Source organism: Sebastes fasciatus, chromosome 1, assembly GCF_043250625.1.
Source record: "Sebastes fasciatus isolate fSebFas1 chromosome 1, fSebFas1.pri, whole genome shotgun sequence".
Classification (NCBI taxonomy): Eukaryota; Metazoa; Chordata; class Actinopteri; order Perciformes; family Sebastidae; genus Sebastes; species Sebastes fasciatus.
In genome coordinates this window covers 22,494,190-22,517,993 of record NC_133795.1, presented here as the reverse complement: position 1 = coordinate 22,517,993, position 23,804 = coordinate 22,494,190, and the positions used below count along the sequence as shown (strand labels likewise).

Sequence of the window (23,804 nt, the reverse complement as noted above, 5' to 3'; positions counted from 1 at the left end):
CCAGAGGTTTACGTAAAAGTAAAAATGATAATGAAGAGAAGACAATTTAAAAAGATCAAAAACAAACAGCAAAACCATAGAATACAGGTTTAATAACAAACAAGCAAACGTGGGACTCTTGAGTTCATTAGCATTGTTTAGTGATGTTACAGCAAATGAAAATACTACAAGTACCTAAAAACTGAACATTTGTTTGGTAACATTTCAAGCCAGCAATGGGTTCTTTTTTTGGGGGGAAATGCGCTTATTCACTTTCTTGCAGAGAGTTATTTGAGAAAATTGGTACCACTGTATCAATCTTTATAGCTTTATAAGGTTTTAGGAACTGAAAGACTGAGACTAACTGACACAGCCAGTTGTTTATATAATGTTATTCTTAGTTCTGGTTTTCAGCGGTTTGTTAATGTGTGTGGTGTCTGTAGATGTCTGTGAAAAGAGAAGTTCACAAGCAGTGCCGTAAACAGGAGGTCATTAATCAAAACCATCCCAAACCCCAACAACTAAGTCTCTGCATGTTTTATCATTTGAATTTGTCCTATTTTATTTATTCTTTTAACTGTTCAATAATATTTTCTGGACGCTTCATTTTCCAACATGAAAGTCTAAAAGCTGTTTCAAATTCCTCTCTGCAACGCAAGGAATACAGCTGAATTGTTCTGTTGTGAAAACACTGAATCCTTTATTTGTATGTGAGTCTAAAGACACTGAGATTACAGTATTTATACCGAAACTGCCAGAGAAAACACGGAGGACATGTCCACATAGAGCAGCCCGTGGTGTGTTTGTGCCTCAGGGAAATTCCAGCAGACTGAGTCATCATGTGGTCCATCACTCCGGCTGAGCTGGATTCCTCCACGTAGATTATTACAACACTGTCAGTGCTGATTGTACAATACTCCATGAAATACATCTGAACTGTCTATTTCAAAACTGTGTCTGGTTTATTGATGGATCATTTCTCTTTTTTTGTTTAGTTTGTTTTGTCTTTTTGAAAAGATCTTTGAGCTGCATATTTTCATGATTTATGTTCATTATTATTATTATAAAACTCTCTGTTTTGTCTGATAAGCCTTTAATGTTACTCAAACTGAACTTCCTGGATCATATTACATTATCTCACTGGAGCCAACGCAGCCGGCTACGCTGTTTTAACTGAGATTGTTTTTGGTGGAAGAAATATTCAGATCCTTTAATTAAAGGTCCAGTGTGTAACATTAGGGGGGATCTAATGGCAGAGGTGGAATATAATATCAAAAAGTTTGTTTTCTTTAGTGTATAATCACCTGAAAATAAGAATCGTAGTGTTTTTGTTACCTTGAGCCGTTTATATCATAGGGAGCAGGTCCTCTTCATGGAGCCGCCATGTTGCAACAGTAGCCCAGAATGGACAAACCAAACAATGGCTCTAGATAGGGACATTCTTCTTTTCACATTGGCCACCGTAGATCTCCGACACACGCTTGGCACACGGGAGAGGCTTCAGTTGGTTGCAATCTGCAAATTCAGCCCACCAGATCCTGCACACTGCACCTTTAAGTAAAGCCACTAATACCACACTGGGAAAATATTCCACTTCAAGTAAAAGTCCTGTTTTCAAAACCTTACTTAACTAAAAGTATGTATCAGCAAAATGGCAAAATTGAAAGGTGCAGTGTGTAGGATCTGGTGGTATCTAGCGGTGAAGTGAGGTTGCAGATTGCAGATTGCAACCAACTGAAGCCTTCAAGGCTGTGAGTGAGCATTTTGGTGTCAAATTGAACAGCACTGGTGTGAGAGGAGAGGAGAGTGGGGCTGCATCAGTGGGAGTTTCTGTGAACAGAAACGAGACTTACAGTGGCTGCTGAAGTCTTAACCAGGAAGTGAAAGTGAACGAGCTGCAGTCTCAGAGAGACGACACACAGATAAACACATCCACACAGCGAGGACACACAGACGCTTCACTGCAGAGACTCTGGTCAACCGGCTGAGGATGAAGATGAAGAGCAAGCTGCTTTATATTCCCATGGTGATGGCAGTAATGTCAGCATTGGTCGTCACAGCGACGACTTTTACTGACTCTACTACTACAAAAAAACCGACTACTACTACAACTGCACAAACCACGACTCCACGGACCACGACTATTACTACAACTGCACGGACCACAACAGGTACACACACACGCGCACACACACACACATGTTGTGTTTCCGTCACTTTAGAGGATATTACATTGATTTACATTAATTTCCTGGAGACCTACCCTAACTGTAACCCTAACCACTACTTGCCTAATCCTAATCCCAATCCCAATCCTAACCCAACCTTAACCTAAATCTAACTCTTACTCTAACCTTAAACCAAGCCTTCACCCTAATATGTAATGATTCACATTTGCATTGCATTTTGTCTCCAAAAGGAAGGCGAGTCCCCACAATGTGACTGTGTAAACAGATTTATGTCCCCACAACAGGAGTAATACACACACACACACACACACACACACACATGCATATTTTTAAATGACTTCCTGGTTAAATACAGGTTATATAAACCAAACCAAATCACATTTAGAAGACACTTTTATTCAGAGGAACTCACACTGTGCAACATGTCCAACAGTAAAATAAATTAATATTACTCCAGCAGTAAGATAACAAGTGTGTGTGTGTGTGTGTGTGTGTGTGTGTGTGTGTGTGTGTGTGTGTGTGTGTGTGTGTGTTCAAGATTCAAGATTCAAGATTCAAGATGTTTATTGTCACGCCGGTTATACAAGTACAATCGTGTGAAATGCTTTTTGCTGGGAAGCGCCATTAAAAATAATAAGTTATATTACACTTTGTACAAGGCTTATTAAGAACATCTACAGTATATACAGTATAAGATATATGATTGAGGTATTGCACTTGTTTATTGCACTTTTTGTGTGAGAAAGTGTCGTATGAATTATCTAACCTAATGTGTGTGTGTGTGTGTGTGTGTGTGTGTGTGTGTGGGTGTGGGTGTGGGTGTGTGTGCGTGTGCGTGTGCGTGTGGGTGTGCGTATGCGTGTGCCCGTGTGTGGGTCTGTGTGTGTGTTGGGTAAACAGAGGAAACAAACACTGGTTCAGGTCAGGTGTCAAAGTACAAGTTTTATTGTCTTGGTGAGACCGAAGCTTTGTCCCTTTTCCAGACTTCATACTGAGCTCTCAGCACGTTTTTGTTGAGTATGTTGTGAAAATGATGTTTTCCATGAGCACCACATCACTGCCTTCTTATCCATTATGGACTAAATAAGTATTTCCACTAAATTGACATGTAGGCTACATCCAGCCTTCTTTCTTTCTTTCTATATAAATAATGGTCGTAATAGGGCAGACCATGCACAATTCCTGCTGTGCTAATTAATATGTGTTTTAAACAATTTAAAAACTGTCAGATGTCTGTAGGCATACAGCACACACTTAAAAAGGCAAATATAGTTTTGCAGAGGTGATTTATTTAAAAAGAGTCAATGTCTAAAACAAAAACAAACAAAAAAAACGGCAGGACTTGGACCGAGATATGGAGATAAAAAGAAAGAGAAGAAAGTGATCATTCTGATGCACACTGTAAGCATGTATGTAAAATAATGTATTAATCATTATATATATATATATATATATATATATATATATATATATATATATATATATATTATTCTAGCATTGTGAATCAGTGATTGTAATTATTCTTCACGGTAAATTTCCGCTCACTTTTAAGGCAAAGTGACAAGTAACTCCTTGAATGGTTTAATTATGACGGTTTCAGTTCACAGCAGTGGTGAATGATTATTGGCTATTTCTTTTAGCTTACTTACGCATTGAGTCGGTCCGCCATTGTCTGCCACGTTTTTTTCTTTTATCACAGCAGCCGATGGCCGTTTCTCCTTTTTACATATTATGTGCTTTACTTCCTCATAATCTTCCATTAAAAGCTGTTGCTCACTGGGTTTAAACTACACGGAGCGCGTTTACTCCATTTCAGCATCAGTAAATCTGTTTTCGACCTCGTGGTCTGTTGCAGAAAGTCGTGACCGCGCATCTATCTGAATTACTTACACCTGGCTCAACTTAGTTGAACCTCCTCAGCCCGGATTAACCTTCGTGAAACGCATTAAGCCAGGTTGAACTGACTAGACTAGGTCAAGCCTCGCTTTCTCTCTTATCCTGGATTTCTTTATTCTGCTTTTGTGAAACAGGCCCCAGATCTGCAGACCTCTTGGAGGGTAATCAGCGACATGGGACACACCTGGGCCCGGTGTGCCTGTGCATATCCTCTCACATCTCTGTGTTGTGGCTTCTGTTTCCTTTTCTTTGCTTTTACAGCACAGTATCCATACATTGTCACTCATCCATTACTTACACTATTGACCTTACCGACCTAATTGTTTCCCTTATTCTGATTATTTTGTGGTAAATAAATGACTTTATTATTTAGTACACCCATGTGTCTCTGTGACACCTGATATATCTTCTTCCTCTGTGCCATAGAGCTCCATTGTTGTCCAAAAACTATTACAAACACATCAATGAGCCACACTGTTGCACTGGGTGACATATTCCTTCATCACCATGAACACACACACTGTAGGTTATTTTGACTCAATCACACAGACACCGTCCTGCTGCCACAAAATACTCACTGGAGCACCAAATGTAGATTAATCCGTCACTGAAAATAGTCCCCAACAAAAGCGCCATTTCCTCCTGTTTGAGTAACGTTTGCTAAGAACTACAGTGACCAGCTGCACTAAGGATCCTTTTAAAAAATGGAACTATATATTTGTGAGTCGTTTTTAAACATTTACGTCTTCAGTAGGAACCAGTAGTCTTGGAGCTGAGAGCCACAAACAGGGTAGAGAAGTCAGAAAGTGTTCGGAGATGAACATTGTTGTTTTTCTATTGGTTTTGTTGACGTAACAAAAATGTTGTCTATCACCAAACGTATCCCTTAACGATGTTACGAGACAATCAACTCCAATTAGCACTGTATACTGTATTGTATGATATAAGGATGCATGAGTAAAAAGATTTTAATATTATGCTGACAACTTGTTCGTGTGGTTTCTTTTCCTCTTTCTTTCTCTAGGACCGCCTGGACTCAATTTAAGCGGGAAGATGTTCACTTTGTCTGTTAATGGAGGAGGAATAGCCTTCTATCCACCTTATTTTTCTCCTACCCCTCCCCCTACTCCCAACCCAACCCGTCACTACACCACCCGTCCCTACACCACCCGTCCCTACTACACCACCACCCCCACAGCACCTCCTACTAGAGGTGAGTACATCCACAAACTACATAACCAAACAGGAACACAGTGTCAGGGTACGAAACCCAACAATGTTACTTTAATGTACAGATTTTCTCTTGTGTTTTTCTCCTGGTAAGAGGTGATGATGTTAAATGAAACAGTTTTGATTCTGTTGTGGGAAAGAGGCTGAACAGGAACAGAATCCAGCACATTGTTCCCACGTCAATCCATTTTACATGCTTGTTTGTGAATGATGTTCTTCATTATGTTTTGCAGATAAAGCTGCATTAAGTGATTTCTTTTTAAGTGAACACAAGGGGGAAGATAAACTTGAGTAACTTAAAACTAAATCTACTTTTAAACTTTGGCAGTTCTTTGCCTTTTTCCAGAGAAAATCAATTAATTATGTCCTTCAGACCGAAATAACTGTGAAATACTATAGGGCTGGGCAATATGGTCATGAATTTTTAAGAATTTTCTGAGATTTTAATATATTTTTCCCCTGCAGCTGTGCCAAAACAGTTGAGCAAGAATAATAAAACCCAAAACCCACGAGGATGCATATTTAAAATGTATAAAGCAAAGAACTATCAGCACCAGCGATATATGCTGTTGTTTTGTGTGTCATTGTGGTTGGTTTGTGTGAATTTGTGGTTCTCTTGTGTCTCTTTGGAGTTGTTTTGGGTCTTTTAGTGGTCATTGTGCGTCTCTTTGTGGTTGATTTTTGTGTCTTTGTGGTTGTTTTGTGTGTATTTGTGGTTATTTGTGTCTCTTTTTGGCTGTGTTGTGTCTCTTTGTGGTCATTTTGTGTGTCTTTGCGGTTGTTTAGTGTCTCTCTGTGGTCATTTTGTGTCTCTTTTGCTGTGTTGCTTTGTAGTAATTTTGTCTTTGTAGACAACAGACAACATACAGTGAGCATTTGTTAGCTTCTACACTGTGCGGACAGCATACGGTTAGCTTTGGTTAGCTTCTGTGATTTGTACAGTTATCAGGTGTTAGTTCCTGTGGTCGTAGCAGGTGCCTACAATTCAAATTCTGTTCCTAATGCAACTAACTTACATTGGCTACACTTTGAAGGAAACATTTTGTATCAAGATAACAATAAAACATTTATATTTAAATCCAAAAATGTCACATTGAACATATCTGCGAAACCTAGGACTATTTTTAATGTCTGCACTATTTATTGTGTATTTTAGGCTGTTTCGGTTTTAATTCATGCAACAACAACCAAACAACTGTTCATTTGACTTAACTTTGTAAACTATATTTGTCAATCAATACTTCCCACGTGACTCCTGCAGGTGTGTCCGTGTGTCTACGTTACCTGACCGACAACGTCTACTCACTCTTCACACTCAGTCCATCCAGCAGAAACCCTCTGAATCTGGCAGTCAGTAATGTTGGGGAGTATACACTGAACGTGGGCGGATACAGTCAGTACATGAAACCTAACGTACGGTTGTGGTCAAACGTTGGACCGGACATCTGGACCAGAGTCTGCCTCACCATGGACAGCGTGAAGAATGTGGCCCAGGTGTTTAGCGGCTCGAACATTAGCGTCAGGAAGATGCTGCCTATTCAGGTGAGAACAAAGTAGCACATAAAGCACATTTTACTTTTACTTACGTTTAAAATGTGGGCAGCGGTTCTGAGGTCTGGGACCAGGCAAAGGCCTCGCACAGCCCGACAGACCTCTGCAACAAAATGCAGTCCTCTCTTTCATTTGAATAGGGAGCTAGTCCATTGGTGCAGCAGGGAGCAATGCTTGCGGCTCCGGCAAAACAATGTAGGGTGACAAAAGTTGAACCAGGATCAACTTTTTCTGCAAAGCAACTTTATCAATCAATGCATGCAAGCGCACATTCCTGGTAGATTACTGTAAACCTTGTGATCATCACAACAAGAGATGGCCGCCATGATAACTTTCCAGAGTCGTAAAAAATCTTGTCAGACCGGATTAAATCTGTTTCTCCAACTGGATTAAATCAGATTTCACCTCTCACCAGTGCCTTAAACAACACGTCCCCACCAACACAGCTTACAGTGATGTTTTAGGGCTGTTATTGGTCTTAATTCCCTCTAAAACTAAAACAAAACTAGGCACAAAGACAGAAATATAAAAAATGGTTCTGTTTTATAAACCTCAATACTTGTGGAGCCGGGGAAATGCGCATGAGCCTGATTTCCACTCCTACAGTTATTCACAATAGAATGTAGACACGCCCTGAATCACCAGTTTGCATACGCTATGTATATTTGTATATTAAGGTCTCAGTAAAATATAATCAGTTTATTAAACAACAAATCCCAGTGAAGGAGCCAATTTGAAGTTGTTGAGGAAATTCTTTTTGTATCAGATCAGTCTATAAAAGTGTTTTTTTTCTTCCTCGCGGTGCAGAGAAAAAGAGATAAAAACAATAATCACAATAATAATGTTGCACGAACCATCCTGTCCTGTCTGAATAAAACTAAAAGGGAACATAAACCTAATCAGCCCGTTCGCAGGAAAAGGCGTATGAATCCCACGATAATGTGCAAGGCATTTAGCGTGCAGTAAGAACGCCTTTCTTGCTTTTGACATCATGTGTACGCCATGTAGTCTGTGCTGACTGCAATGTAAACACATCCGCATAAATATGCTACGCTCAGAGCTGGTGACGTAGAATAAAAAGCAAAAAAAGACTGCTTATGGCGGGCGGGTCCAACAAACACAGGACTTTCAACCAGGAGACCGCTGTTCCATACCGGCGTTTTGTATTGTAAGTTACGTTAGTGACGTATTTTCCGTACTTGTGTTCCCATACATATTTTACATATACCAAACATGACGTTTTTCCAAAACCTAACTAAGTGGTTTTGTTGCCTAAACCTAACTGCAGACGTCAACGTAGTTTTGTTGCGTGGCGTACAAATGATACGCAAAAAAAACCAAAATGCATCTTAGTGACACGAGGAATGTCCATGTAATGTCGTGCTATTTATACGCCTTCCCGTGAGACTAGGTTGACCTAACAGACACTGTAACAGATAGCCTAAATGAAGCCTGCAGTGTTCCATACTCCATGTCTGAAAAGGGCTTTAACACTTTGACTCAAGGACTACAAACACTTGAACAACTTGTTGGATTTTGTATGTAATCATCTTTAATCTTCATCAATATTTCTAATATTATCTGTCTTCTGTTTGTGTGTGTGTGTGTGTGTGTGTGTGTGTGTGTGTGTGTGTGTGTTCAGTATGCCTGGTCAGGTGAGCCTGTGATTGAGTTTTCAGGTTTGGATGGTCAGGTGACAGACATCCAGATTTGGGATTATCCTCTCCGCTACAAAGAAGTCTTCAACTACATGACCAGTGGTGTCTACGGGTATGTGTGCGTGTGTTTGAAATACGTAATCTTTTTTTAGGACTGACACTAAAAACCAGGGTTATTTTAACATTAATTGTCCTGTCATGTACATACATTTTTATTATTATAGTTAGTTAGTAGTTAACTTGATTTAAATCCACCATTTGAAATGCAATTGTGTTTTTAGGCAGTACAGTGGCTCAGTCCTCAGCTGGTCCCACATCAGCTACTCCCCCAGAGGAAACATACTATTGGAGGACACCTATGAGTGGCAGGCAAGACAGCCAATCAACAGCATCAGGGGGAGGAAAGGGCGTCGAGTAAAGGGAGGGATGAAGATCATGGAGTTCTTCAATGTGGAGGAGAGCCAGAGAGAGCTTTAATGAAACACACAGGGGCATGTGTACAAAAAGCTGTATCCTCTGCTCTTCATTTCAGAATAATCAATCAAGCAACAATTATTAAAAAATATTCACAAGATGACAAACTAGTCTCAGTAACAGAATAAAAAGATAATTCTTTAAATTTGTACTAACATGTTTGACTTTATATTGTTCTCTTTTTACATGTATTTGCTTCCTTAATTTTGTATGTTATTATAAAACAATAAAGAGAAGGCTGACACAATATTGTTATTGTACATTTTATATAACATGCAGCTCAGAGGTCAGACCCCATTTTGCCTTAAAGGGACTGTTTGTAAGAATCAGAAATGCTTGTTAACAGCGACACCTGTGGCCGTTAAGTCAACGAAAGTCAGCGTCGGGTATCATGTGCTCGCTCTACATAGCCATGAACGAGCATCGCTCAACACAGTGAGGTGACACATGTCAGCTAAAACCACAATATCACTCTATATTTCAGCTGCTTGGCAGTAATGTTAGCTGACCAGACGAAGGTCTCTCCATGAATCAATGCTGATCCTAGTGCGTTTCCTGCCTCAGCCTCAGCCTCCCGACCGCGGCCGGAGGGAAAAGGGGAGACACTGGAGTTTTGGTTGGAGACGATAACGTTACTCGCTGCGGAGCCTCTTCACTTCACAAGACACGGGAAACCTCTGTTGGTCTGGAGGAGCTGCGGCATTTATTTCTGAACAAACGTCCACTGTACATTCACTAGATATTCTCAGAGCTAAACTAACTCTTCTGCAGTGTGGAGTGTGCGTGAATGCACGTCAGAGTGGAGCGAAATAGCGAAAACGAGCGCGGTGTGTGACTGAAGGCAAGCAGGCAGAGGAGCAGAGGAGCAGAGACTCCGGCCCTGGAGACCAAAGCTACGGTCTCCCCCGCGTCCTCCGACCGTGGCCAACACTGTTTTGCAAGACGGGCTTCACTAGATATAACTTTGCGGTTTTGGTGCTTCCGTGTAGTTTGTGTTGGAGTCTGAGTCTGAACAGCGTAGCCACACGCGAGCGCGCATGGGACACCCACCCGGGTGATTTATACGTGTAAGAAGTTACAAACAGTCCCTTTAAAGGTCACCTATTATGCAAAATGCACTTTTCCATGTCTTTTAAACATCAATATCTGTCCCCAGTGTGTCTACAGGCCACCATAGTATCATAAAAGACCATCCTCTCTCTTTTTCTCCTGCTCCGTTTGTCCGGAAATGGGTGTAGAAAATCACTTCGCTTTTTTTCCTTCTCTTCTGACGTCATTAGAGAAATGCAAGCCATATAAGGGTTTCCTGGTCGAACCAGAGAGAACCTTCAGTAGCTGACCCCGCCCCACAGCGCGTCACTGTCTCTCCTCCTCAACCGAACTTGAGCAAAGTAGCTCCTCCTGTTAGTCTGCAAGAACCAGCAGAACCGTCTTCATGTACTCCCATCATCTAAATATAACATGTTCTTTCACAAAGGCTTTATGTAATTACACTGTTTAAACAGCTGACATTTATATATTATATATATTTGATGTCATGCATGTAGAAGTATACAGGTAGTAAATAGTGACTTGTAACCAACACAACACATTTCTGTTTCACTGTCAAACTTTATTTGAGTTGACAGATGACAATATTAATTATTCAAAGCATTTGTAATCATCCCACCTGTTAATTAGTTATGATGACATGGTACAGGAGAAAGTCTTCAGCTCTGGTAAACTATGGTAAGCTAAGCTCCGGTGGTCTGTAGTCATGGTAACACAGAGACAGCTCCTACTGTAAATAATATACCATTACTCTGATCTTCCATACATTTATCAGGTGTCTTTTACCAGAAATAATGAACTGACTACTGTTTCACATCTTCTATTTTCCACCCTGGTGGTCGCTGTGTTTACACACCGTCTCATAGCGGTAGCATGTAGCTAACCCCTAACGGGTTAGCTCTGTATCTCCCATCTGATCACAGCTATCTGCTCTCAGCTGTCTGCTCTCAGTCTGCTCTCAGCTGTCTGCTCTCAGCTGTCTGCTCTCAGTCTGCTCTCAGCTATCTGCTCTCAGCTGTCTGCTCTCAGCTGTCTGCTCTCCTCTGGGATGATTCTGTCGGTCATTTCTCACAGATGGATCTGTAAAGACAGACGTAAAACAGAGTGTATGTTTACGGTTTACAGAGTTGATGCATGAGGTAAACACTGAGCTAACTAACAGAGCTATAAATAGCATTATTTACCTGAGAGAAACCGTCAGGAAAACCTGGAATCTGGACCGCAGATGTTCATCATTTGTCGCCGATTTCTGATCAGATTCCTCCGGTCACGTGCGCTGGGTGAAGTTTCTGGTTTATAAACTTTAAAGTGGTTTATAAGCTCTATTCTAGCTGCTTACAGTCAGAGCTACAGGTTGCTCTCTCTCTCTATCCGTGACGTTGTGTTGTTGAGGACGTTTGATTGACAGAAATGCTGACCAATCAGAGCAGAGTGGGAGGAGACAGGCTGTGAATCAGGATCTCTCAGACAGAGGCTAAATGCAGGCAGAGTGAGAGAGACACTATGAGAAGAATAAAGGTTTTTTTGAACATTGCAGTATGTAAACATGTTCTAGTGCAACATTAAAATACATCTATGAACCTGGAAATGAGCACAATATGAGACCTTTAATGTTACTCAAACTGAACTTCCTGGATCGTATTACATTATCTCACTGGAGCCAACGCAGCCGGCTACGCTGTTTTAACTGGGATTGTTTTTGGTGGAAGAAATATTCAGATCCTTTAATTAAAGGTCCAGTGTGTAACATTAGGGGGGATCTAATGGCAGAGGTGGAATATAATATCAAAGTTTGTTTTCTTTAGTGTATAATCACCTGAAAATAAGAATTGTTGTGTTTTTGTTACCTTAGAATGAGCCGTTTATATCATAGGGAGCGGGTCCTCTTCATGGAGCCGCCATGTTGCAACAGTAGTCCAGAATGGACAAACCAAACAATGGCTCTAGATAGGGACATTCGTGTTTTCACATTGGCCACCATAGATCTCCGACACACGCTTGGCACACAGGAGAGGCTTCAGTTGGTTGCAATCTGCAACCTCACCACCAGATCCTACACACTGCACCTTTAAGTAAAGCCACTAATACCACACTGGGAAAATATTCCACTACAAATAAAAGTCCTGTTTTCAAAACCTTACTTAACTAAAAGTATGTATCAGCAAAATGGAAAAACTTAAAGGTGCAGTGTGTAGGATCTGGTGGTATCTAGCGGTGAAGTGAGGTTGCAGATTGCAACCAACTGAAGCCTTCAAGGCTGTGAGTGAGCATTTTGGTGTCAAATTGAACAGCACTGGTGTGAGAGGAGAGGAGAGTGGGGCTGCATCAGTGGGAGTTTCTGTGAACAGAAACGAAACTTACAGTGGCTGCTGAAGTCTTAACCAGGAAGTGAAAGTGAACGAGCTGCAGTCTCAGAGAGACGACACACAGATAAACACATCCACACAGCGAGGACACACAGACGCTTCACTGCAGAGACTCTGGTCAACCGGCTGAGGATGAAGATGAAGAGCAAGCTGCTTTATATTCCCATGGTGATGGCAGTAATGTCAGCATTGGTCTTCACAGCGATGATTTTTACTGACTCTACTACTACAAAAAAACCGACTACTACAACTGCACGAACCACGACTCCACGGACCACGACTATTACTACAACTGCACGGACCACAACAGGTACACACACACACACACACGCGCACACACACACACATGTTGTGTTTCCGTCACTTTAGAGGATATTACATTGATTTACATTAATTTCCTGGAGACCTACCCTAACTGTAACCCTAACCACTACTTGCCTAATCCTAATCCCAATCCCAATCCTAACCCAACCTTAACCTAAATCTAACTCTTACTCTAACCTTAAACCAAGCCGTCACCCTAATATGTATGATATCTGATTCACATTTGCATTGCATTTTGTCTCCAAAAGGAAGGCGAGTCCCCACAATGTGACTGTGTAAACAGATTTATGTCCCCACAACAGGAGTAATACACACACACACACACACACACACACACACACACACACACACACACGCATATTTTTAAATGACTTCCTGGTTAAATACAGGTTATATAAACCAAACCAAATCACATTTAGAAGACACTTTTATTCAGAGGAACTCACACTGTGCAACATGTCCAACAGTAAAATAAATTAATATTACTCCAGCAGTAAGATAACAAGTGTGTGTGTGTGTGTGTTTGTGTGGGTGTGTGTGTGTGTGTGCGTGTGTTTGTGTTTGTGTGGGTGTGTGTGTGTGTGTGTGTGTGTGTGTGTGTGTGTGTGTTCAAGATTCAAGATTCAAGATTCAAGATGTTTATTGTCACGCCGGTTATACAAGTACAATTGTGTGAAATGCTTTTTGCTGGGAAGCGCCATTAAAAATAATAAGTTATATTACACTTTGTACAAGGCTTATTAAGAACATCTACAGTATATACAGTATAAGATATATGATTGAGGTATTGCACTTGTTTATTGCACTTTTTGTGTGAGAAAGTGTCATATGAATTATCTAACCTAATGTGTGTGTGTGTGTGTGTGTGTGTGTGTGGGTGTGGGTGTGGGTGTGTATGCGTGTGCGTGTGCATGTGCGTGTGCGTATATATATATATATATATATATATTATTCTAGCATTGTGAATCAGTGGTTGTAATTATTCTTCACGGTAAATTTCCTAAATAACATTAACTTCTACCGCTCACTTTTAAGGCAAAGTGACAAGTAACTCCTTGAATGGTTTAATTATGACGGTTTCAGTTCACAGCAGTGGTGAATGATTATTGGCTATTTCTTTTAGCTTACTTACGCATTGAGTCGGTCCGCCATTGTCTGCCACGTTTTTTTCTTTTATCACAGCAGCCGATGGCCGTTTCTCCTTTTTACATATTATGTGCTTTACTTCCTCATAATCTTCCATTAAAAGCTGTTGCTCACTGGGTTTAAACTACACGGAGCGCGTTTACTCCATTTCAGCATCAGTAAATCTGTTTTCGACCTCGTGGTCTGTTGCAGAAAGTCGTGACCGCGCATCTATCTGAATTACTTACACCTGGCTCAACTTAGTTGAACCTCCTCAGCCCGGATTAACCTTCGTGAAACGCATTAAGCCAGGTTGAACTGACTAGACTAGGTCAAGCCTCGCTTTCTCTCTTATCCTGGATTTCTTTATTCTGCTTTTGTGAAACAGGCCCCAGATCTGCAGACCTCTTGGGGGGTAATCAGCGACATGGGACACACCTGGGCCCGGTGTGCCTGTGCATATCCTCTCACATCTCTGTGTTGTGGCTTCTGTTTCCTTTTCTTTGCTTTTACAGCACAGTATCCATACATTGTCACTCATCCATTACTTACACTATTGACCTTACCGACCTAATTGTTTCCCTTATTCTGATTATTTTGTGGTAAATAAATGACTTTATTATTTAGTACACCCATGTGTCTCTGTGACACCTGATATATCTTCTTCCTCTGTGCCATAGAGCTCCATTGTGTTAAAAACACATCAATGAGCCACACTGTCGCACTGGGTGACATATTCCTTCATCACCATGAACACACACACTGTAGGTTATTTTGACTCAATCACACAGACACCGTCCTGCTGCCACAAATACTCACTGGGGCACCAAATGTAGATTAATCCGTCACTGAAAATAGTCCCCAACAAAAGCGCCATTCCCTCCGGTTTGAGTAACGTTTGCTAAGAACTACAGCGACCAGTTGCACTCAGAATCCTTTAAAAAAATTGAACTATATATTTGTGAGTCGTTTTTAAACATTTACGTCTTCAGTAGGAACCAGTAGTCTTGGAGCTGAGAGCCACAAACAGGGTAGAGAAGTCAGAAAGTGTTCGGAGATGAACATTGTTGTTTTTCTATTGGTTTTGTTGACGTAACAAAAATGTTGTCTATCACCAAACGTATCCCTTAACGATGTTACGAGACAATCAACTCCAATTAGCACTGTATACTGTTTTGTATGATATAAGGATGCATGAGTAAAAAGATTTTAATATTATACTGACAACTTGTTCGTGTGGTTTCTTTTCCTCTTTCTTTCTCTAGGACCGCCTGGACTCAATTTAAACGGGAAGATGTTCACTTTGTCTAACAATGGAGGAGGAATAGCCTTCTATCCACCTTATTTTTCTCCTACCTCACCCCCCTGGCCTTCTTCTACTCCCTACCCAACCCGTAGATACACCACCCGTCCCTACTACACCACCACCCGTCCCTACACCAGCCGTCCCTACTACACCACTACCCGTCCCTACACCACCCGTCCCTCCACCACCCGTCCCTACTACACCACCACCCGTCCCTACACCAGCCGTCCCTACTACACCACCACCCGTCCCTACACCACCCGTCCCTACTACACCACCACCCGTCCCTACACCACCCGTCCCTACTACACCACCACCCGTCCCTACTACACCACCACCCCCACAGCACCTCCTACTAGAGGTGAGTACATCCACAAACTACATAACCAAACAGAAACACAGTGTCAGGGTACGAATCCCAACAATGTTACTTTAATGTACAGATTTTCTCTTGTGTTTTTCTCCTGGTAAGAGGTGATGATGTTAAATGAAACAGTTTTGATTCTGTTGTGGGAAAGAGGCTGAACAGGAACAGAATCCAGCACATTGTTCCCACGTCAATCCATTTTACATGCTTGTTTGTGAATGATGTTCTTCATTATGTTTTGCAGATAAAGCTGCATTAAGTGATTTATTTTTAAGTGAACACAAGGGAGAAGATAAACTTGAGTAACTTAAAACTAAATCTACTTTTAAACTTTGGCAGTTCTTTGCCTTTCAATTAATTATGTCCTTCAGACTGAAAAAACTGTGAAATACTATAGGGCTGGGCAATATGGTCATGAATTTTTAAGAATTTTCTGAGATTTTAATATATTTTTCCCTGCAAATTGCAGCTGTGCCAAAACAGTTGAGCAAGAATAATAAAACCCAAAACCCACGAGGATGCATATTTAAAATGTATATAGCTATGGACTATCAGCACCAGTGATATATGATGTTGTTTTGTGTGTCATTGTGGTTGTTTTGTGTTTCTTTGTGGTTGGTTTGTGTGTATTTGTGGTTCTTTTGTGTCTCTTTGTGGTCATTTTGTGTGTCTTTGTGGTTGTTTAGTATCTCTGTGTTCATTATGCGTCTCTTTATGGTTGATTTGTGTGTCTTTGTGTTTGTTTTGTGTGTATTTGTGGTCATTTGTGTCTCTTTTTGGTTGTGTTGTGTCTCTTTGTGGTCATTTTGTTTGTCTTTGTGGTTGTTTTGTGTCTCTTTGGGGTTTGTTTTGTGTGTCTTTGTGGTTGATTTGTGTGTATTTGTGGTTATTTGTGTCTCTTCGGTTGTGTAGTGTCTCTGTGTGGTCATTTTGTGTCTCTTTTGCTGTGTTGCTTTGTAGTAATTTTGTCTTTGTAGACAACAGACAACATACAGTGAGCATTTGTTAGCTTCTGCACTGTGCGGACATCATACGGTTAGCTTTGGTTAGCTTCTGTGATTTGTACAGTTATCAGGTGTTAGTTCCTGTGGTCGTAGCAGGTGCCTACAATTCAAATTCTGTTCTTAATGCAACTAACTTACATTGGCTACACTTTGAAGGAAACATTTTGTATCAACATAACAATAAAACATTTATATTTAAATCCAAAAATGTCACATTGAACATATCTGAAAACCTAGGCCTATTTTTAATGTCTGCACTATTTATTGTGTATTTTAGGCTGTTTCGGTTTTAATTCATGCAACAACAACCAAACAACTGTTCATTTGACTTAACTTTGTCAACTATATTTGTCAATCAATACTTCCCACGTGACTCCTGCAGGTGTGTCCGTGTGTCTACGTTACCTGGCCGACAGCGTCTACTCACTCTTCACACTCAGTCCATCCAGCAGAAACCCTCTGAATCTGGCAGTCAGTAATGTTGGGGCGTATACACTGAACGTGGGCGGATACAGTCAGTACATGAAACCTAACGTACGGTTCTGGTCAAACGTTGGACCGGACATCTGGACCAGAGTCTGCCTCACCATGGACAGCGTGAAGAATGTGGCCCAGGTGTTTAGCGGCTCGAACATTAGCGTCAGGAAGATGCTGCCTATTCGGGTGAGAACAAAATAGCAAATAAAGCACATTTTACTTTTACTTACGTTTAAAATGTGGGCAGCGGTTCTGAGGTCTGGGACCAGGCAAAGGCCTCGCACAGCCCGACAGACCTCTGCAACAAAATGCAGTCCTCTCTTTCATTTGAATATGGAGCTAGTCCATTGGTGCAGCAGGGAGCAATGCTTGGGGCTCCGGGATCTGGATTAAATCAGATTTCACCTCTCACCAGTGCCTTAAACAACACGTCCCCACCAACATAGCTTCCAGTGATGTTTTAGGGTCTGAATTCCCTCTAAAACTAAAACAAAACTAGGCACAAAGACAGAAATATCAAAAATGGTTCTGTTTTATAAACCTCAATAATTGTAATTTTACATATACCAACCATGACGTTTTTCCAAAACCTCACCAAGTGGTTTTGTTGCCTAAACCTAACTGCAGACGTCAATGTTGTTTTGTTGCGTGGCGTACAAATGATATGCAAAAAGCCCAAAATGCATCCTCGTGAGACGAGGAATGTCCATGTAATGTCGTGCTATTTACACTCCTTCCCGTGAGACTGGGTTGACCTAACAGACACTTTAACAGATAGCGTAAATGAAGCCTGCAGTGTTCTGTACTCCATGTCTGAAAAGGGCTTTAACACTTTGACTCAAGGACTACAAACACTTGAACAACTTGTTGGATTTTGTATGTAATCATCTTTAATCTTCATCAATATCTCTAATATGATCTGTCTTCTGTTTGTTTGTGTGTGTGTGTGTGTGTGTGTGTGTGTGTGTGTGTGTTCAGTATGCCTGGTCAGGTGAGCCTGTGATTGATTTTTCAGGTTTTGATGGTCAGGTGACAGACATCCAGATTTGGGATTATCCTCTCCGCTACAGAGAAGTCTTCAACTACATGACCAGTGGTGTCTACGGGTATGTGTGCGTGTGTTTGAAATATGTGATCTTTTTCTAGGACTGACATTAAAAAACAGGGTTATTTTAACATTAATTGTCCTGTCATGTACATACATTTTTATTATTATAGTTAGTTAGTAGTTAACTTGATTTAAATCCACCATTTGAAATGCAATTGTGTTTTTAGGCAGTACAGTGGCTCAGTCCTCAGCTGGTCCCACATCAGCTACTCCCCCAGAGGAAACATACTATTGGAGGACACCTATGAGTGGCAGGCAAGACAGCCAATCAACAGCATCAGGGGGAGGAAAGGGCGTCGAGTAAAGGGAGGGATGAAGATCATGGAGTTCTTCAATGTGGAGGAGAGCCAGAGAGAACAGCTTTAATGAAACACACAGGGGCATGTGTACAAAAAGCTGTATCCTCTGCTCTTCATTTCAGAATAATCAATCAAGCAACAATTATAAAAAATAATATGTGTGATTACCGTATATTCACAAGACGACAAACTAGTCTCAGTAACAGAATATAAAGATAATTCTTAAAATTTTTACTAACATGTTTGACTTTATATTGTTCTCTTTTTACATGTATTTGCTTTCTTAATTTTGTATGTTATTATTAAACAATAAAGAGAAGGCTGACACAACATTGTTATTGTACATTTTATATAACATGCAGCTCAGAGGTCAGACCCCATTGTGCCTTAAAGGGACTGTTTGTAAGAATCAGAAATGCTTGTTAACGGCGACACCTGTCGCCGTTAAGTCAACGAAAGTCAGCGTCGGGTATCATGTGCTCGCTCTACATAGACATGAATGAGCATCGCTCAACACACGTCAGCTAAAACCACAATATCACTCTATATTTCAGCAGCTTGGCAGTAATGTTAGCTGACCAGACGAAAGTCTCTCCATGAATCACTGCTGATCCTAGTGCGTTTCCTACTTCAGCCTCCCGACCGCGGCCGGAGGGAACAGGGGAGACACCGGAGTTTTGGTCGGAGACGATAACGTTTCTTGCTGCGGAGCCCCGTCACTTCACAAGACACGGAAAACCTTTGTTGGTCTGGAGGAGCTGCAGCATTTATTTCTGCACAAACGTCCACTGTACATTCACTAGATATTCTCAGAGCTAAACTAACTCTTCTGCAGTGTGTAGTGTGCGTGAATGCACGTCAGAGTGGAGCGAAATAGCGAGAACGAGCGCGGTGTGTGACTGAAGGCAAGCAGGCAGAGGAGCAGAGGAGCAGAGACTCCGGCCCTGGAGACCAAAGCTACGGTCTCCCCCGCATCCTCCGACCGCGGCCAACACTGTTTTGCAAGACGGGCTTCACTAGATATAACTTTGCGGTTTTGGTGCTTCCGTGTAGTTTGTGTTGGAGTCTGAGTCTGAACAGTTTAGCCACACGCGAGCGCGCATGAGACACCGACCCGGATTGATTTATACATGTAGACAGAACTATCAGCTGAATCTTCATAGTGAGTTTCAAGTCATTGTTGATCACTCCGGCCCAAAACATTACTGTTTTGGTTCACTCTCGCCGTTCCCATAGCGTCATTTTTGGCAGCAACAGGCAGCTGTTTTCATCAAAGCTCTACTGAGACTAGCTAGTAAACATAGTGGAGCATTTAACAGCTAAAGAGACATATTTCCCTCAGGAATTGGTGGAGACCAAAATCAGAGCTAAAAGAGAGAGAAAATTGGACTTATATTCATCAGGTGGAAGAAATGCGACTCCAAATGAATGATAATGTTGCTCCATAATTGCTGGATGTGTAAATAAGCAACTTCTATCAAGAAGTTCACCATATCAATGTAAAAGGTTATGATATAACAATGTGTACAAACTTGCTTCAGCTGCCCTTAAACCTGCAGTAGGCAGAATATTTTTGGCATCATTGGGCAAAAATTCAATAACCTTTCAGCATATTATAATTCAAGTGTTCTGAGAGGTAACTAGACTTCTGTACCTCCTCATGGCTCTGTTTTCAGGCTTTAAAAAGTCTAGCTCGTGACGGGAGACTTTGGCCAATCACAGGTCATTTCAGAGAGAGCGTTCCTATTGGCTGTTCATTCAACGGAGGCAGCTGTCAATCACTCGTCAAACTCTAAGTTTGCTCCGGCTGATGGGCGGTGCTTGATATTTCCTCAACTAATCTCAACATGGCGGCTGGGTCATTCTCATTTTACAGCTAAACAGTACACTACAAGATGTTTCTGAAAACAGTTGAGGCGAGAAATAGGCATTACAGTAATAGAATAGCGCTGCCTAGTTTGACAGTTTGATCAGAGTCCGCGAGTGATTAACAGCCGGCTCTCACAGACGGCAGCTGGACGGCTGACTCCAGATCAGCTCTGACTGATTGTTTTCCTCCGGTCTGTGAAATCTTGCAGATGCCGTCAGGAGCACCAGAGGACACGGAGGCACATGATTTTTTTCAGATTACCTGTTTCATGCACTGCTGTCAGGATATGGTGACCGTTTTAGGAAAATAACATTTTTTAATCATATTTCTTCCAATTCTACGCACTGCAGCTTTAAGTGGCAAAAACAAAAATCAGTTATTGCAGGTTTACAATTATACAATTATACAGTATCTTATAACCATCCAGTGCTCTCCGTAGAAAACAGGCAAGAGAATCCATTAAAACTGAAGCTGTCTGTTTAATGACAAAAGTAACCACCGAGAGTTGAAGCAAACAATGTCATGAAATATAGCAGTGAGTATTCCAACAGGGTTCAAGCTACAATAAAGTGAACATACAACTCTGATAAACATCTTTTAATATGCTTGCAAAAACAAACTGTAGGCTATCATGTGAAAACAAGAGCAATTTCATAACTTTCCTTGTAACGCTTGTTATCAATACTTTTATTAAAACTGTAGTCCTTCAGTCCGTCAGAGTGGTTTTTATTTTAGTGGTTATATGGCTTCAATAAAAACAAAAACACTGACAATGTCAATGGAGCAAAATGTGTAGCTATGCAACATAATGGGCTTGTAGTAGCGGACGTTGACATTTTGAATTTGTAGCGTCTTATTATTTTGATTTAACAATGGGTCCAAATTTAAGTATTAAATGTTGAAGACAGCTAAAAGCTAACTTAGCTAGACAGTTATATGACTGTTCCTCTGTCCACATTAGCTGGCTGTTAGCTTTTACTCACAAAGCTAACATACTAGCAACTGTTCGTACTCAAAGGAACCAACAAAATAACAATATATTATCGATAGTGTTCACTGGCAAAGTTGAAGACTAGCTACATGTAAGGAAAAAATTGAACTGTCCTTTGATTTGAAAATAGATGATACCTATTTTCTTACTCATATGTATGTCACAGATTACACATTAGAAATCTTAATTTGTATTTGGTCCTCAGCACACTGAACTGCAAAACCCTCCTCCTCGCCCCGACTACGCCTCCATATCCTGTCCATGAATATCACGAACAGGATTGGTGACAAAGCGCAGCCCTGGCGGAGGCCAACCCCCACCGGAAACGAGTCCGACTTACTGAACACAGCTCTAAATACAGTAAATACAGTAATTCAAATTAGCTCCACCTTTACCGGCTGAAACATTAAAGTAATGAACACAAATTTAATGCATCAATAATTATAATATCATAATATACATTATTCTGAGCCATTCTATATAATGAGTATTTTTAATTTTGGTACTTTGAGTATATTTTGAAGCTTATACTTTTGTAAAATTTTGAATGCAGGACTTTTACTTGTAACAGAGTATTTCTACACTATTACTACTTTTACTTAAGTAAAAGATCTGAGTATGTCTTCCACCATTGCTTTCAAGACAATATCTTAGCCATAGTTTATTTGGCATAAACAAATCTTTTTTTTTTTTACCTTAACCATACCATAGGTGACATGATCGGATATTGTAAATTGTAATCTGGGGTTTTGCTTAATTGTAACATTTTTCGTGTCTCTTAGCAAATAAACTACAAATTCAAAATGTCAAGGTGTCTCAGTAAGATTGTAATTAGCCTAGGAAAGGTAAATGAACATTACATGGAGCAATTCTTATTTATATCTCTGTATTTAGTAATACATCTGTTGTAATAGCAAAATAATTATTGTACATCATCATATCTGGGCCATCATTTCACTTTACACCATTATGTACAAAACTCTTAATTCTCTACAGAGTGGAATTTGAGAATAGCCCTCCGTTAAAAAAATTAAAAATTGTTAAAATAAGTTTTTTTTTTTACAAATATAAAACTTACATGGTTGCCCAACAACCAGATGTCACAGGTTTTTACAACCAGCAGATATTTTTGTTATTTTTCTTTACAATTATCTGCTTTACAAAGTATTTATACAACACGTGTTACATGATGGCTTAAAGGAAAAAAATAACAACACAATCCATAAGTTTGACAAGAGGTCCATTTAAAGGGGACATATCATGAAAAACTCACTTCTTCAGTGCTTGTACACAAACGTTTGGGTATCTGGAGTGCCTTCCAACCTACAAACTGTGAAATAAGACAACCCAGTCAGTTTTGTGTGGGCTGCCTAGATCAGAAAACATGTGATTCAACAAGCCATACACATTTGGCTCCCCTTCCTATGTCACATGCAGGCTCATTAGAATAACAGCAGACTGGGCTTTTTCTGGAGGGGGTCTTAAAGAGACAGGTGCTAAAATGGAGCGTTTCAGAAAGACAGTGAATACAGCTATATTCAGACAGAGAGTATGAGAAACATAATGTGTTTTTGATCATTACATCATGTAAACATGTTCTAGTAAAAACCCAAAATGCAAGTATGAACCTTAAAATGAGCACGATATGTCCCCTTTAACATTTTCAAACAGGTGATATTTTGAAATGCAAATATCAAATAACTATGTGCAGTTATGTGTAACAACTAACTACACTTTTAGAAAATGCTAGTAAGTCATTATCATTTACACTCTGAAAATACAAATTACCGAAATAAATGAAATGAAATGTTATTGCTGTCATAATAGATGGTTTTGTTATTTTCTTTACATTGTCAGGTGTCTAGGAATTTTCATGAATTCAAATGAATCAGAAGCTTTGAGTTGAATTATTTTAATTTCAAGGACCTAACTGATTAATTTGCATGTTTTGGCCCTTTCACTTCCAAATTCTGAATTTTAGCCAGCTGCTAAAACAGTTTTAACAATTTTAATAAATGACCGTTTTATTATTCTTTTTCTCAATGTTTAATTATTGTTTTTGAAAAGGATTTGACTCTGGCACCCTAGCTCAAAGTCATCTGAGACACTGAAATTACCTGATTCCCGTGAAAAAATCAATCCTAAAATGTATAGTCTGAACACAATTAGTAGTTAATGGGCTAAAACATGCAGCGGAATTGATGCTTTGATAGACAGCAGTACTAATTATCCCTTTATTAGAACTGATGTTGTTGTATTATGTTGTATTTTCTCTTGGTGATTTTTAGTTTAGACAATGCATCACTTGTTCATAAGAAAACACTTAAAACAGACTTCAGCCATATTTTTTTGGTCTGAAGGCAACATAGAGGATCCTGAGCAGGATGATCATCAGAGTTCAGTGTTTGTCAGAAGTTGTTCTTCAGGAGAGTAAATTTAGTTTAGTGTAAGAACAAACGTTGAGCCTTGAGCTGCAGCTACAGAAGCACAACTCTTATTATCTTTACAGGAACCAGATTGAGGCGAACTCATCGAGTCTT

General features: G+C 40.3%; 1 protein-coding gene across 2 annotated transcripts; it reads left to right on the top strand.

Moving 5' to 3' along the window:
- The first annotated feature begins 1,846 nt into the window (after positions 1 to 1,846).
- LOC141769077 (uncharacterized) lies at positions 1,847 to 18,733 on the top strand. 2 transcript variants are annotated; one of them, XM_074637768.1, is made up of 6 exons: positions 1,847 to 2,150; positions 5,089 to 5,228; positions 15,260 to 15,509; positions 16,902 to 17,182; positions 17,975 to 18,102; positions 18,272 to 18,733. In XM_074637768.1, the coding sequence occupies exons 1-6, from the start codon at positions 1,970 to 1,972 to the stop codon at positions 18,468 to 18,470; spliced, it is 1,179 nt and encodes a 392-aa protein (XP_074493869.1). In that variant the 5' UTR covers positions 1,847 to 1,969; the 3' UTR covers positions 18,471 to 18,733. The 2 variants fall into 2 exon arrangements, with proteins under 2 accessions (XP_074493869.1, XP_074493879.1); XM_074637778.1 differs by lacking the exons at positions 15,260 to 15,509; positions 16,902 to 17,182; positions 17,975 to 18,102; positions 18,272 to 18,733 and adding exons at positions 6,556 to 6,836; positions 8,488 to 8,615; positions 8,785 to 9,224 and having other exon boundaries at positions 1,848 to 2,150; positions 5,089 to 5,277.
- The last annotated feature ends 5,071 nt before the right edge of the window (positions 18,734 to 23,804 follow it).